At 41.5% G+C, this 14568-nt stretch overlaps 1 protein-coding gene across 6 annotated transcripts in view; it reads right to left on the reverse strand.

Moving 5' to 3' along the window:
* The window catches only part of ccm2 (CCM2 scaffold protein), a 114765-nt gene that overhangs the window by 11489 nt on the left and 88708 nt on the right, over positions 1-14568 (reverse strand). For 5 of the 6 annotated variants that reach the window (XM_038799966.1, XM_038799969.1, XM_038799970.1 and 2 more), the window contains 2 exons: positions 8148-8277; positions 4281-4419 (listed from right to left, as the gene is read on the reverse strand). In XM_038799966.1, the coding sequence (XP_038655894.1) occupies positions 4281-4419; positions 8148-8277 (269 nt within the window). Of the gene's footprint in view, positions 1-3587; positions 3876-4280; positions 4420-8147; positions 8278-14568 lie in introns of those variants that run through there. The other variant, XM_038799972.1, reaches the window with a different exon arrangement.

A 14568-nucleotide genomic window follows, 5' to 3' on the forward strand; every position in this document is an offset into this window, starting at 1 on the left:
CCTCAATGCCAGCAAAACTAAAGAGCTGGTCATTGACTTCAGAAAGCAATCAGGATGGTGTGTAGCTTGAAGGAGAACTTGCAGGTGGTTGTGTTTCAGAAAGCAAAGTACTGTACACACCCCTGTCAGCATCAACGGGGCTGAGGTGGAGTTGGTTAGCAGTTTCAAATTCCTATGGGTATACATGTCCAAAAATCTGTCCTGGTCCACCCACGTCGACGCTACCATCAAGAAAGCAAAACAGCGCCTGTACTGCCTCAGGAAACCCAAGGAAATTTGGCATGTCCACATTAACTGCTGGGTCACTGTCTGTGTGGAGTCTGCACGTCCTCCCCGTGTGTGCGTGGGTTTCCTCCGGGTGCTCCGGTTTCCTCCCACAGTCCACAGATGTGCGGGTTAGGTGGATTGGCCATGCTAAATTGCCCGTAGTGTCCTAAAAAAGTAAGGTTAAGGGGGGGGTTCGTGGGTTACGGGTATAGGGTGGATACGTGGGTTTGAGTAGGGTGATCATTGCTCGGCACAACATCGAGGGCCGAAGGGTCTGTTCTGTGCTGTTCTATGTTCTAACTCTTACCAACATCTACAGATGCACTACAGAAAGCATCCTATCTGGCTACATCACAGCCTGGTATGGCAACTGCTCAGCCCAAGACTGCAAGAAACTTCAGAGTCATGAACACAGCTCAGTCCATCACTCGAACCTGCCTCCCATCCATTGAATCCATCTACACCTCCCGCTGCCTGGGGAAAGCGGGCAGCATAATCCCCTCCCACCCGGCCTATTCACTCTTCCATCGGGTAGGAGATACAAAAGTCTGAGAACGCGCACGAACAGACTCAAAACTGCTTCTTCCCCATTGTTACCAGACTCCTAAATGACCCTCTTATGGACTGACCTCATTAACACTATACCCCTGTATGCTTCACCTGATGCCAGTGTTATCTAGTTACATTGTGTACCTTGTGTTGCTCTAGTATGTATCTTCTTTTATTTCCTTTACATGTACTTTCATCGTCAGCAAACTTGTTGAGCTGCTCGCAGAAAAATACTTTTCACTGTACCTTGGTACACGTGACAATAAACAAATCCAATCCAGGAACAGTGGAGAATATTTAATGAAACATTTGACAAAGTACAGAGTGAATATATACCAGGAAAAAGCTTCACTTCACAAAAAAAACAGCCATGGACAACTAGAGAAGTTAGGGACAGCATAAAACTAAAAGAGCTTATAAAATGCTAAATATAGCACTGATCCGGATGGATGGGATAGATACAAAGACTAGCAAAGGGCCACAAAGCAATTTATGAGAGCTACTAACAGGGATTATGAAAGGAGACTTGAAAGGGACATCAAAATCAATCAGAATAAATTTTATAGTTATATTAAGAGAAAGAAGGTGGTCAAGAGCAAGGTAGGCCCACAAAAAGCCGACAATGGTGATAATGTCACTGACAAATGTCACTGATAATGGGCAAATGGCAGACATGTTGAATAATTACTTGCCTCAGTATTTACAGCTGAAAGGGAGGATAATTTGCTAGGTACAGTGGCATTAACCCAAGTATAGCATCAATATCCAGGAAATTAATGGAACTAAAAAAATCCCCAGGACTAACTGCTACCATCAGCAGGTGTTAAATGAAGTAGGGGATCACATTGTAGATGTCCTAACTATAATCTTTCAGAGCTCCCTAGATTCAGGAGTAGTCTCTCTGGATTGGAAAATTGCACGTCACTCCAATTTTTAAAGACGGTGAAAGTGGGAAACTAGGGAATTATAGTGGGGAAATTGCTGGAGTCTTTATAGGGTGACTGAACACCTTAAAACATTTAAGTCAATCAGGGAGCATAGACTCATGAAGGAGAGGACATGCCTGACAATTCTCATTTAAATTATTGAAGGTGATTAAGATAATGTCTTCTGATTTTATTTATATGGTCCCCCATAAGTGAGTTAGCTAAGGTGGAAGCTCACAGAATTTAAGACAAATTTGTGACATGGTTAGGAAATTTGCTGAGTGGCAGGTGCCAGAATGGGGATAATGGGCAAGTACTAATGGGCAGGATGTGACTAGTGGTGCACCACAAGGATCTGTGTTGGACCTCAATTATTCACCTTATTCATTAATGACTTGGACTATGGCATGCAATATCAAATCCAAATTTGATGAAGATACAAAGTTAGGTAGGATTGTAGAGTCTAGGTGACTGCAGGGCAATATTGACAGACTAGGTGAAAGGGTAAAATTGTGGTAGATGGAATTCAATGTGAATAAGTGTGAGGTTATTCATTTTGGACCAAATAGAGCAGAGTACCTTCTAAATGAGAAGAGGTTAAGTACCGTGGATTTCCAAAGGGACTTGGGAGTTCAGGTGCATAGATTTTTAAAATGTTACGATCAAGCGCAGGAAATATTCAAAAAGGCAAATAGAATTCCAGCCTTTATATCTAGTATAACGACACAGAGGTTATATGCTGCAGCAAAACAAAACCCTGGTCAGACCCCAACTGGAATACTGTGAGCAGTTCTGGGCACCACACCTTAAGAAGGATATTTTGGCCTTGGAGGGAGTACTACATAGGTTTACAAAAATGAAACCTGGACTACAGGGTTCAAGTTACGAGGAGAGATTACACAAACTGGCGACACGGTGGCACAGTTGTTAGCACTGCTGTCTCAGCACCAGTGACCTGGGTCTAATTCCATCCTCCGGTGACTGTGTGGCGTTTCCACATTCTCCCAGTGTCCTCTGGGTGCTCCGGTTTCCTCCCACTGTCAAGATGTGGTTAGGTGGATTGGCCATACTAAATTGCTCCCAAGTGTCCAAAAGTTAGGTGTGGTTACGAGGACAGGGCTGGGGATTGGGCCTAGTTAGGGTGCTCATTCAGCAGGTTGGTGCAAATGGCCTCCTTCTGCATTGTAGGGATTCTATTCTATGACAAACTAGACCTGTTTTCACTAGAATTTAGAAGATTAAGGGATGATCCAATCGAAGTCTTCAAGATATTAACAGAAAAAGACAGGGTAGATAAAGATAAACTATTTCCACTGGTTGGAGATTCTACAACTTGGGGCATAATCTAACAATTTGGGCCAGACTATTCATGGGAGAGATGTTAGCAGAAACTTGTTCATGCAAAAGGTGGTACAGGTTTGAAACTCTCTTCCAGAAGGGGAGGGATGGACAGATTTTTGTTAATAATAATAATAATCGTTATTAGTGTCACAAGTAGACTTACATTAACACTGCAATGAAGTTACTGTGAAAATCCCCAAGTCACCACACTCCAGTGGGCTAGACAGCTGGTTTGTAATGCAGAAAAAGGCCAGCAACGCGGGTTCAATTCCCGTACCGGCTGACCAGAACAGGTGTCGGAATGTGGCGACTAGGGGCTTTTCACAGTAACTTCATGCTTGTGACAATAAAAGATTATGTGTGAGGAAACCGGAGGAAACCCACGCAGAAATGGGGAGAACGTGCAGACTCCGCACAGAAAGTGACCCAAGCCGGGAATCAAACCCGTCCCTGGCGCTGTGAAGCAACAGTGCTAACCACTATGTTGCCGTGCCGCATTAAGTGGTATGGGCCAAAGGCAGGTATATCCAGATCAGCCATAATCTCATTGAATGGCAGGACAGGTTCGAGGGGCTGAATGGCCCACTCTTGTTCCTATGCTCCCAAAACATTTCCTTAAAAGAGATGTAGAATATGGGTAATTCTTATAGCGAACAATAATGCACATGAAATTCAATGCCAATTTAGCCTCTTGTTTTAAAGCTTGCTCAATTGTTGGGAAAGTCCATTTCAGCCAGTGGGAACAATATCCTTGATTCCTGTGTGCTGTGACTCCTTCATTAATTTTCAATGCTACAGGGCAGAAATAGATATTTTAGTTTAATGTTTTAGAGCAATCTTTATCAAGCCAATAGAGTTAAATCAGAAAGCAGTCATTCGTACAAATCTGGAACTTTCATTAAACGGTGGATGCTGGGTCAACTGACATTTCCAAAAAAAGATCGATAAGATATTTTTGAGTAAGAATATTCAGAGAAATGGAGTCATGGTGGATAATGAACTTGAGGCACAGATCTGCCATGCCCTAAGTGAATGGTGGAACATGCTTAAGGAGTTTAACATCCTACTTCGGTTATGCTGTTAGGTAGATTAGAACTAAATTATTTGTTTTTAAAACTTGAAATCAAATAAAGAAAAATCAGTGCAAACACCATAAAATCTTGTAAACCAACTATTTTACTCTAGCCTATAACCTACCAAGCAAAAGAAACTTTCTACCATCACCGTACAACTGTCGAAGACTGATGCAAAATTCGTGAATTGAGGCCCCATTTCGATATTCATGCAGAAGTGTAGCAAACTTCTGGATTTCTTCAGATGTCAACTTTGTTCTCAGCTGCAAAATAGAATTCACAATTAATTACACCATGTAAAGGATCAGAGATTGAACAGAAATTATGAATTCAGTCCGTACACAACACTGTCTTAGTATAAAATTAACGATTAACCAAAGTTTCTTAACATGGAACTGGACAATCAGTACAATAAAAGTGCATGTCCATAAGCAAATAAAAAGGTTTTAAATGTTTGAATTGATTTAACTGTTTCAACTTGCTCCAGCTTTTTAAAAACTATCTGAAATCTAAATTAATGTAACAAAACACAATACTAACAAAACCTTTTCAGTTAAGGATAACCAGTTTGTCATGTTGACCTTTTGCCGTACCAGGTCACGAATTGGGTCTTACTTTACTGCATTGACATTGTAACTATCAGTTTGAGACCAGTTGCTGCAGATGGCATCTAGTCCATACTGCTCATCTAAAAGTGCAATTCGCTTCAGATTTCGGTGTATGCATATGTAGCCCTCCTCTACCAGCTAACAGAATTTAAATATTTAGAGTGAAGGTAAGAGAATATGCAACGGCCTAACAGCTAAATAAACTCTGCATTAAGTTTAAAAAACAAACGGGCTCAGAGATCAATATTAAACCAGATTTGAAATCATAGTGGAGGTATATTGCATCTGAAGTCAAACCCACTACTGAAGCTGCAGTATAAGCTCTTCAATCATTTGAAGGAAAGTGATGATTCTGGGTTCTCTTTGGGTGTAAAAAGACCTCGGCTCTGAGAATTCCTCCTCTACTTTATTGTGAGCTATAGCAAGTAAACGCAAGTTGAATTGGCAACATATTTATCAATTGTAATGAGGTGCATACATGCCATTAGTGAACCGTTACAATTTCCTAGGTTAGACTATTTCCAGTCTATCTTCCTGGGCTCCATAAAAATGTTGACTCTTTCAATCAAAATAGATATAGCGCAGCTTGATTAGACTCCAAAAAAGTTTGCAAAATGCAAATATAACATTTGACAATATTTGAGAGTCAGTAAAGCACACCATATAAAATATTAAATATTGTCTTCATGAGTTACAATGAGATAGTTTTAGAATATGTACAATACTTCAAACACTTGCGTCCCATTTGAGACACATGGCTTTAATTAATAGATGTAACAATCACATTTCTGACTTTTTGCTGGATGAACTTGGAACTCCAATTTCTCAGCATACCGACTAAATATTAAGCTGAGGGTGAAGTTATAACTCACCCTTTAAATTCTGGACAATGTTGCATGATATGGTATTCAGGAAATACCTATAGACCTGAAGCACGGAAACATAGAACATTCCAAACCCACAAATCCAACTGTTCAGAAAATATGCAACAAACTTGCAGGATGTCTGACAAAAATCCCAAATTGAAGGCAAAACTAACTTTCTGTTCTACATATTCATTCAAGGGATATGGTCATCGTTGGCTAGTCCAACATTTACTGGCCATCCATAACTGCTCTTAAAGGTGGGAGAAGCTCGACACCATCCAGGATAAAACAGCCTGCTTGATTGCATCCCTTCCACAAACATTTAATACCTCCATCAGTGACAGTGGCTGCCGTGTGTACCATCTACAAGATTCACCGCAGGAACTCGCCAAAGTTCCTTCAGCAGCACCTTCCAAATCCACAACCCCTACCATTTAGAAGGACAAGAGCAGCAGATACCTAGGGACCCCACCACCTAGAGGTTCCCCTCCAGGTTACTCACCATCCTGACTTGGAAATATATTGCCACTGTACTGGGTCCAAACCTTGGAATTCGCTCCTAACTGCACTGTGGGCGTACCTACACCTTCGGGATTGCAACGGTTCAAAAAGACAGATTACATTTTAAAGGGCGACTAGAGATAGATAATAAATCCTGGCCTAGTTAATGTTGCTCCCGTAAATGAATGAAAAGTATTCCTTTGTTGTAGCTTCTCCAGGTTTGAAACCTCATTTTTAGTTATGCCTGGTGCTGTACCTGGCATGAGCTCCAGCACTTCCCATTGAACAGGGTTGATCCCCTGGTATGGAAGGTGGCGTGCAGGATGTGCCACAGATTGTGGTAGAGTACAATTCTGTTGCTGTTAATGGCCCATAACGCTTCAAAGTTGCCCAGTCTCGAATTGCTAGAGCTGTTCAAGATCTATCCTATTTGGCACAGTGGTAGTGCCACACAACATAACTGAGGCTACCCTCAACCTGAAGGCAGGGCTTCGCCACCAAAAGGACTGTGCAGGGTCACACCTACTGTTACTGTCATGGACAGATGCATCTGTGGCAGGCAGGTTAGGATGACAATCACCTACCACAGATCCAGTCCAGCAGCTGTTATCTTTTAGGACTCAGCCAACTGGCGCTTACTCTTGGTGATGAACCCTGAAGTCCCCCACGCAGAGAACTCGCAGGGCAATTTTTTGTGTCATCAACTCTACTGGGATGGTGATAGTGGTGTCCGGATCTCTAATGTCTATTTATTTTTTCTTATTCGTTCTTGGGGTGCGGGCGTCGCAGGCAAGGCCAGCATTTATTGCCCATCCCTAATTGCCCTCGAACGGAGTGGATTTTGAAGATTCAGCCACATTGCTGTGGATCTGGAGTCACACATAGGCTAGTTAAGAGCGGCATATCTCCTTTCTTAAAAGGACATTACTGAACTAGATGGGTTTTTGCGACAATCAACAATGGTTTCATGGTCATCATTAGACCTATTTTTAAAATTACAGATTTGTTTACATTGCATTCAAATTTCACCGTCTGCCCTGGTGGTATTCAAACCCGGGTCTCCAGGCATTATCAAGGGTGTCTGGATTACTAGTCCAGTAATAGTGCCACTATCTCCTAAAAAATCCACGAGTATGACTAGGTCAGGCTGTTGCTGGACTCATCTGGGTCTGCTCTCCCCGTTAGCAAAGAGGAACTTACAGGGTCAACATTTTTTGTTTCTGGTGTTTAGATGTAGGGTCGTCCACCCAGTTTCAATCCTTATTTATTGAGGCCATTTTAGAGGTCATTAATGAGTCAACCACATTGCTCAGTCAGCCAGACCAAGGTAAAGATGGCAGATGGGTGTACATGACAATGGTTTCATGGTCATTAGTTTTAATTGCAGATTTTTATTGAATTCAAATTTCACCATCTTTCATGGTGAGCTTCAAACCACTACACCAGCACCTCCCAAGCTTGTGAACCATATAGAAAAATCAATGTATAAGCTAGGGGCTGGTTTAGCTCACTCAGCTAAATCGCTGGCTTTTAAAGCAGACCAAGCAGGCCAGCAGCACGGTTCGATTCCCGTACCAGCCTCCCCGGACAGGCGCCGGAATGTGGCGACTAGGGGCTTTTCACAGTAACTTCATTGAAGCCTACTCGTGACAATAAGCGATTTTCATTTTCATTTGTAAATGACAAGGCAATCAAATTTCAATGTAGTCAAGAACAGAAAACTGATAACCAATCTAACCCAAAAAAGACAAAAAAAAAGGTTTTACAGTATTCTTCATATCTTCGTGCCTCCAGGATGCTATGTGAGCATATTACAGCTCTACTTTCTGCTGGACATATTAGAGGACGGGTCCAGGAGTCTTTCAGCAACTCCATTTACCCTAATGGCAGGCAACTGTACAAGTCACTGTTATATGTTACAACAATACTTTCAAAAAGAATCATCATAAATATTTTAATTTGATCCCTATAAAGCAGAAATTTAATTAATAAACGTCTGGTTTGATACCAACTTACTGTCATCATGTAATCCTGAAGCAGTTCAGCTGCAGAAGTACTGAGTTCACTGTCACTAACATTTTTGATTTGAGGTGATGGTAGAGTTGAAGATGGAGAATTTCGCTCAGTATCTGAACCCTGAAAAGACCTAAGTGAACCAAGAAAAGCTCGTAAATTTGAAACCACCAATGGCCAACAAAAACAAATTACTCAAACAAAAACCTTAGATTTTACATTTTGAAACCAAAATTAGACATTACACTTTGGTATGCATCAATTGCCATTTGGTACAAGATTACATCAGATAAATAGCACAGAAAGAGACCATTCAGCATACCCAGTTCACGCTGGTCTTTAAGCTCCACATGGAGCCTCCCTCCTATCTTTCCTCAATTAAATTTACCATTGTAGTCATCTATGCCCTTCTCCCACACATGTTGATCTAGCTTCTCCTAAAATGTATCTATACTATTCGCTTAAACCCCTCCATGGTAGCGAGTTTCACATGCTCACCACTTTACAATTCCTTCTGTGCTTTTATATCCCATTTTATATCCCATTCCCGTACCAGCCTTCCCGGACAGGCGCCGGAATGTGGCGACTAGGGGCTTTTCACAGTAACTTCATTGAAGCCTACTCGTGACAATAAGCGATTTTCATTTTATTCATTTCATTTCATTTAAAAAACGGCAACTGCAAGTGTGGTGCAGCATAACTTTCCTACTTTCCAATTCTAATCCTCTGGAATTAAAGCCTAGAGCTTGGTATGCCTTTTTAATGGCATTGCTAACCTATGATGCATTTGTCATCAGAAAAGAAATCCCCTTTGTTCTTCTGCTCCATCTAGACTTGCACTGTATTAACAGTGAGACGTTCCTATTATTCCTACCTAAATATATCACCTCACATCATCTTCAGTTTTCCAATTACTTGCCTACTTGTGTTTCTAATTCGAAGTCCAAATTGTCAATGTAAATTATGAACAGTAGTGATACCAGCACTGATCCTGGTGGGACATCATTTCCCATCTACTGTCAATCTGAACAAGTACAAGTGCATTCCTACTCTCTGCTTCATCTTGAAGCCAGCTAGCAATCAAGTTTGCTACTTGTCTCCACATTGACATTTATTAGTCCATTATGGTTTTTTCAAATAAATGAAAATAATCTTCAATCAAACTATTGTATACAGATTGTATACAGGTTTTCTGGGGAGAATTTAATTTACTAACATTTTAAGTAAATTCCTATTAAGCCTATTATTTCTATTAATTTTCTTATTACAAGGGAAAGGCCAAGAATGAAGGTCTGTGAATTCCATCCAATTAATTCACTTACAAATTAACAGATGTTTTTGCAACTTGCTTAATATGTGGATTCGCTACTTTCATTAAAAAAATCTCTCAAGCCTATTTAGCTCAAATTGCAAAAAGCTTGCAGGAAAGTGAACTATCAAGTGCAAATTAATGTTGGTACCATTTTGATACTGCTCACCATCCTGCTCAGCTTGAGCAGGATCTTCCCCGTCCCAAGTTCCATGATGGCACTACTGTAAATTGAACATACTGCAGCTTCTGGAAACATGAACTAAACAAAAACGTTGTCTCTCCAAAGATGCTGCCTGACCAGAATATTTGTTTTTATTCTGTGTAATGTTGGCCCCTTCCATTGCTACCAACCCAATTTCACCCATCCTACAAATCTAATTTAACATTGATACTGCCATTCTCAGAGCAGTTTTAAAACATTTTTGCTACTGGCATGGTTTGCATTTATGGCCAATCCCTAGTTTCCTTTTCAGTGGTGGATTTGATTTCTTTGTTGCAGTTCACAATATCAATTGCTGCTTGCAGGGAATCCCAGGATTTTGATCCAGCAACAGAGAAGAGGCATCACTGCTGGTAACTTACTCAAGAGTGGCAATCTCTGGTGGATTGTCACTATCTACGGACTGGCCTTCGCTGGCATTCCAAAACCCCTATTTTGCCCAACCTTCCTTACTCAGGATGGGTGAGAAAGGAGCAGCGAACCCTGCCCCTGGCTGCATTGGTATGGAATAACTGGGGCGCAGAGAAGAAGAAAGGATCACCCTGTTTTAACAGCATTAGCTGTGCAAAGGGATGGACGAATTGGGTGGAGGAGGAGAGAGAAAGAGAGAGACGAGAACCAGGTTGGGGTGGATCTGGGTTTTTTAAATATGTATTCTGGAGTAAGTGATTTCCCCCCCCCCCCTTCTTTTAAGAGTAACTATCTGGGTAAACTGGCAGTACCAATTTATAATCGCTTCTGTCGGATGGTTCCCAGCCCTGTGGAATTGTCCAGAGGAAGTTAGCACTTCTGGGCAATTGCTGTGTAAACTCTAGACATTTGTACTTCCTTGAGAGATTCCCTGGCACATCATTGGGGTATTTCCTAAAGGAGACACTGGGGACCCAGGAAGTTATGGGCTCGTATCCAAGTTTGGAGAGTGTCCAACCTAGAGATGTGGTATTCCCATGGACATGTTGCGGAGATTCACAAATTGCTGCAGTGGCTGTAGAAAGGACACACTGTAGCCATAGTGTGTTCATAATGGAAATAGTAAACGAGCTGTCCGTTAAGTGGATTTGTGGGGATACTGTTAAAATCCTCCAGTGTTTTTGAAACTAGACCTATCAGACAAGTGAAGACTATTTTATCACATTCATGACTTGCACCTTGTATGTAGAGGAGTGTGTTTGAGAAAATTAGGTGGCTCCATTCGCTGCAGAATCTCAGCAGAAATGCAAAGTAGGGCATTCGGTCCACCAAGTCTGCACTGGCTCCCTGAATGAGTCCCACTCCCCTGCCTTATCCCAGTAGTATATTCTTGTATTTAAGGTAGCAATCAAACTATTTTAATACCTCGATTGAACCTGCCTCTACCATGCTCTCAGGAAGTTCATTCCAGACTCCAGCCATCCTCGGTGAAAAAGATTTTCCTCATATCACTTTTACTTATCAGATTGTAAATTAGTGCCCTCTAGTTCTTGGTATACTAGAGGGGGAACAGTTTCTCTTTATTTACCCTATCCATACATAAATCCTATTCTCGGACCTGTTTGAATAGACCTGCATTATTAATATGGCCATTCTAGTAGTTTCTGGTCTTTGGTGATCTCAAAGATGCTGATTAAAAGTGACTTGGTAACACCACTGAAAATCAAGCAGGTGGTTAGTCCTCATCCCTTCATTTACCTGGTTAGGACTGTTACTTCCCACTTTTTACAGGGGTTTTTCACAGTAACTTCATTGCAGTGTTAATGTAAGCCTACTTGTGACAATAATATTTATTTATTTACTTACAGTTGAAAGGCTGGATTGTTGTCCAAATCTTGCTGCATGAAGGCTGCTTAACCACCTGAATTGTAAATAGAGCTGGAGTACTCTGCAGTCATCAGCAAACATCCCTAATTCTGACCTTTTGGCTTAGTGGTCATTGATGAATTAGGGCACAGGACACTGCCTTGATATACGTAGCTATGTCTTGGGCAGAAATGAGCAACCTTCAACTTCCTTTATACGAGTTATGACTCCAATCACCTAGTGAGTTCCGCAATCTTAGTAATTAGTTTGAGTTTTACTAGAGGCCTGGCTGTCAAATTCAGTTGGATGCTGTCGCGCCACAAGTTTCTTTTTAGGTCAGCTTTGTAATGAGGTCCGAGTAGAAGTCAAACCGAGCAATGAGCCGGTTACTGCTATGTAGGGCAGCACGGTGGCACAGTAGTTAGCATTGCTGACTCACGGCACCAAGTTCGATCCCAGTCCTGGATCACTGTGATGTGAAGTTTGGACATTCTCCCTATGTCTGCGTGGGTCTCACCCCCACAACCCAAACAAATGTGCAAGGGTAGGTGGATTGGCCACACTAAATTCCCCCTTAATTGGAAAAAAGTAAGAATTGGGTACTGAAAATTTGAGGAAAAAAAGGTTACTGCCAAGTGCTACCCGATAAATATGCCGATGATTCCCTCCAACACTCCGCTCTTGAATGAGAATAGGCTGATGGGGTGGTAATTGGACGAGTTGGATTTGCCTTGCTTTCTGTGCACAGGAAATACCTGGGCAATTTTCCATAATTGCTAAATGTCAGTGTAGCTGTATTAAACAGTTTTGCTAGAGGCCTGGTGAGCTATGAAGCAAATGCCCTCAGCGCTACAGTAAGAATGCTAACAGGGCTCTCAGCCTTTTCTATATTGAGCGCACTCAGACATTTCTTGGATGTCGTATGGAGGGAATCCAATTGAATAAGGCCGTCATCTATTATGGCGGAATTCTCAGGAATAGATTGCGAAGAATCATATATTCAGTACTTGTAGTTGAAGATGGTTGTCAAGGCATGCTTTTTGTTTGGGCTTCACCACTGTTGAGCAAGAGAATGTTCATGGGTCCCCCAACAGTTATTTGTTTAATTATCTACCATTGACAACAGTGAGTAGTATGGTTGCAGAGTGTTGTCCTGATCTACTCTTATGTGGAATTAACTATTAATAGCATGCTACTTTCACAGTTTGGTATGATGATTTATGTGGTAGGTTCACCAGGTTGACACCTTGTTGTCAGTTACACTGAAAAAGCATGCCGAGACCAGCACCAAGTCAGGTGGCCACCTGGCTTAAACAATATTTTAGGAGGGTTGTGTTATCTAAAATAATTGATGCTTAGATTATATTTTGGGACTGCAACTTTGAATTTAGGATAAAAGACCTGTCCTGCAGTCAGCCCAACAGGAAGCCAAAGAAAGGCTTAGATTGTTTTGATGAGTGGAAAGTTCAAGCAATGATATTTGGAGACAATCTCAGAGTTTACCAAGAGTAGACTGGAAGTCTCCCCAAGTTCCAGAAAAGTGTTGTTGGTATCGAGTTGCAAACAGTTGTAGGAACATAGGTAAAGGAGTAGACCATTCAGCCCCTCAAGCCAGCCCTACCATTTAATGAGATCATGGGCTGTTCTGTGGCCTAACTCCATAGACCTGCCTTTGGTCCATATCCCTTAATATCTTTGCTTTACAACTGCTGTTTGTGGGAGAGAGTTTCAAACCTCTACCACCCTTTGAGTGAAGAAGTGTTTCCAAACATCTTCCCTGAACGATCTGGCCCTAATTTTTAGATATGCCCCCTAGTTTTAGAATCCCCAACCAGTGGAAAGTTTATCTTTATCTACCCTATCTTTTCCGTTAATATCTTAAATACTTTGATCAGATCACCCTTTAGCCATCTAAATTCTAGCAAAAACTGGCCTAATTAGTGTAATCTTTCCTCATAACCTAGACTATGGGGGTCAGGTTATCATTTTGGTAAAGCTACGTAGTACTCCCTTCCAAGTTCAAAATTACCTTCCAAAGGTGTCATGCCCAGAACTGCTCACATATTGGGGTCTAACCAGGGTTTAGTATAGCTGCAACATAACCTTGTGTCTTTATACTCCAATCCTCTAGATATAAATGCTAGCAATGTATTAGACATTTTGATTACTTTCTGCACTAGTTTGTGGCATTTGAACCCCCAATTCTCTTTGGAAACCACCGAGTACCTAACCTCTTTCCATTTAGAAAGTACTCTGCTTTATCCTTTTTCTGGTCCTAAATGGATAACCTCACTTGCTTACATCGAATTCCATCTGCCACTAATTAGCCCATATACCTAGTCATCAATAGCTCCTTGCAATTTGATGCCGTCATCTCAGCTGTCCACAATGCCACCTAACTTTGCATCAACAACAAATTTGGATATATGACTTGCTATGCTATGGTCCAAGGCATAAATGAATAATGTGAATAATTGAGGCCCCAACACAAATACCTGTGGTGCACCACAAGTCACATCTTGCCAATTAGAGTAATTACCCACTGTTCCCACTCTGTCACCTACCACTCAACCAATTTCCTAACCATGTCAATAATTTCCCCTCAACTCAGTGGGCTTAGATAGTAGGACTTTATCAAGTGCCTTCTCGAAGTCCATATAAATAACATCCAGTGACATTTCCCTGTCCACTGCCTTAATCACCTCTTCAAACAATTCAATAAGATTAGCCAGGCATGACCTTTCCTCCACAAATTCATGCTGGTTTGCCCTGATCAACCAAATTTTACCCCAGCCCCGATTATAGACTCCAACAATGTCCCCACCACAGATGTTAAGCCAACTGGTCTGTAGTTCCCTGGTTTCGCACTTTCACCTTTCTTAAAAAGTGTAGTGACATTGAATTTTCCAAGCCAGAGAAACTACTCTCCTGAATCTGGAGAATTCTGAAAGACTAGTTAGGGCATCTACAACGTGCTCCACAACTTCCTTTAACACCCTTGGGTGGAAACCGTCAGGTCCTGGCAATTTGTTACATTTTGGCTCCATTAATTTCCTAGCCACTGATGCTGTACTTACATTAATTGTATTAAGTTCCTGTCCTTTATTGACTTAATG

The sequence above is a fragment of the Scyliorhinus canicula genome, chromosome 6, assembly GCF_902713615.1.
Source record: "Scyliorhinus canicula chromosome 6, sScyCan1.1, whole genome shotgun sequence".
In the NCBI taxonomy this organism is placed as follows: Eukaryota; Metazoa; Chordata; class Chondrichthyes; order Carcharhiniformes; family Scyliorhinidae; genus Scyliorhinus; species Scyliorhinus canicula.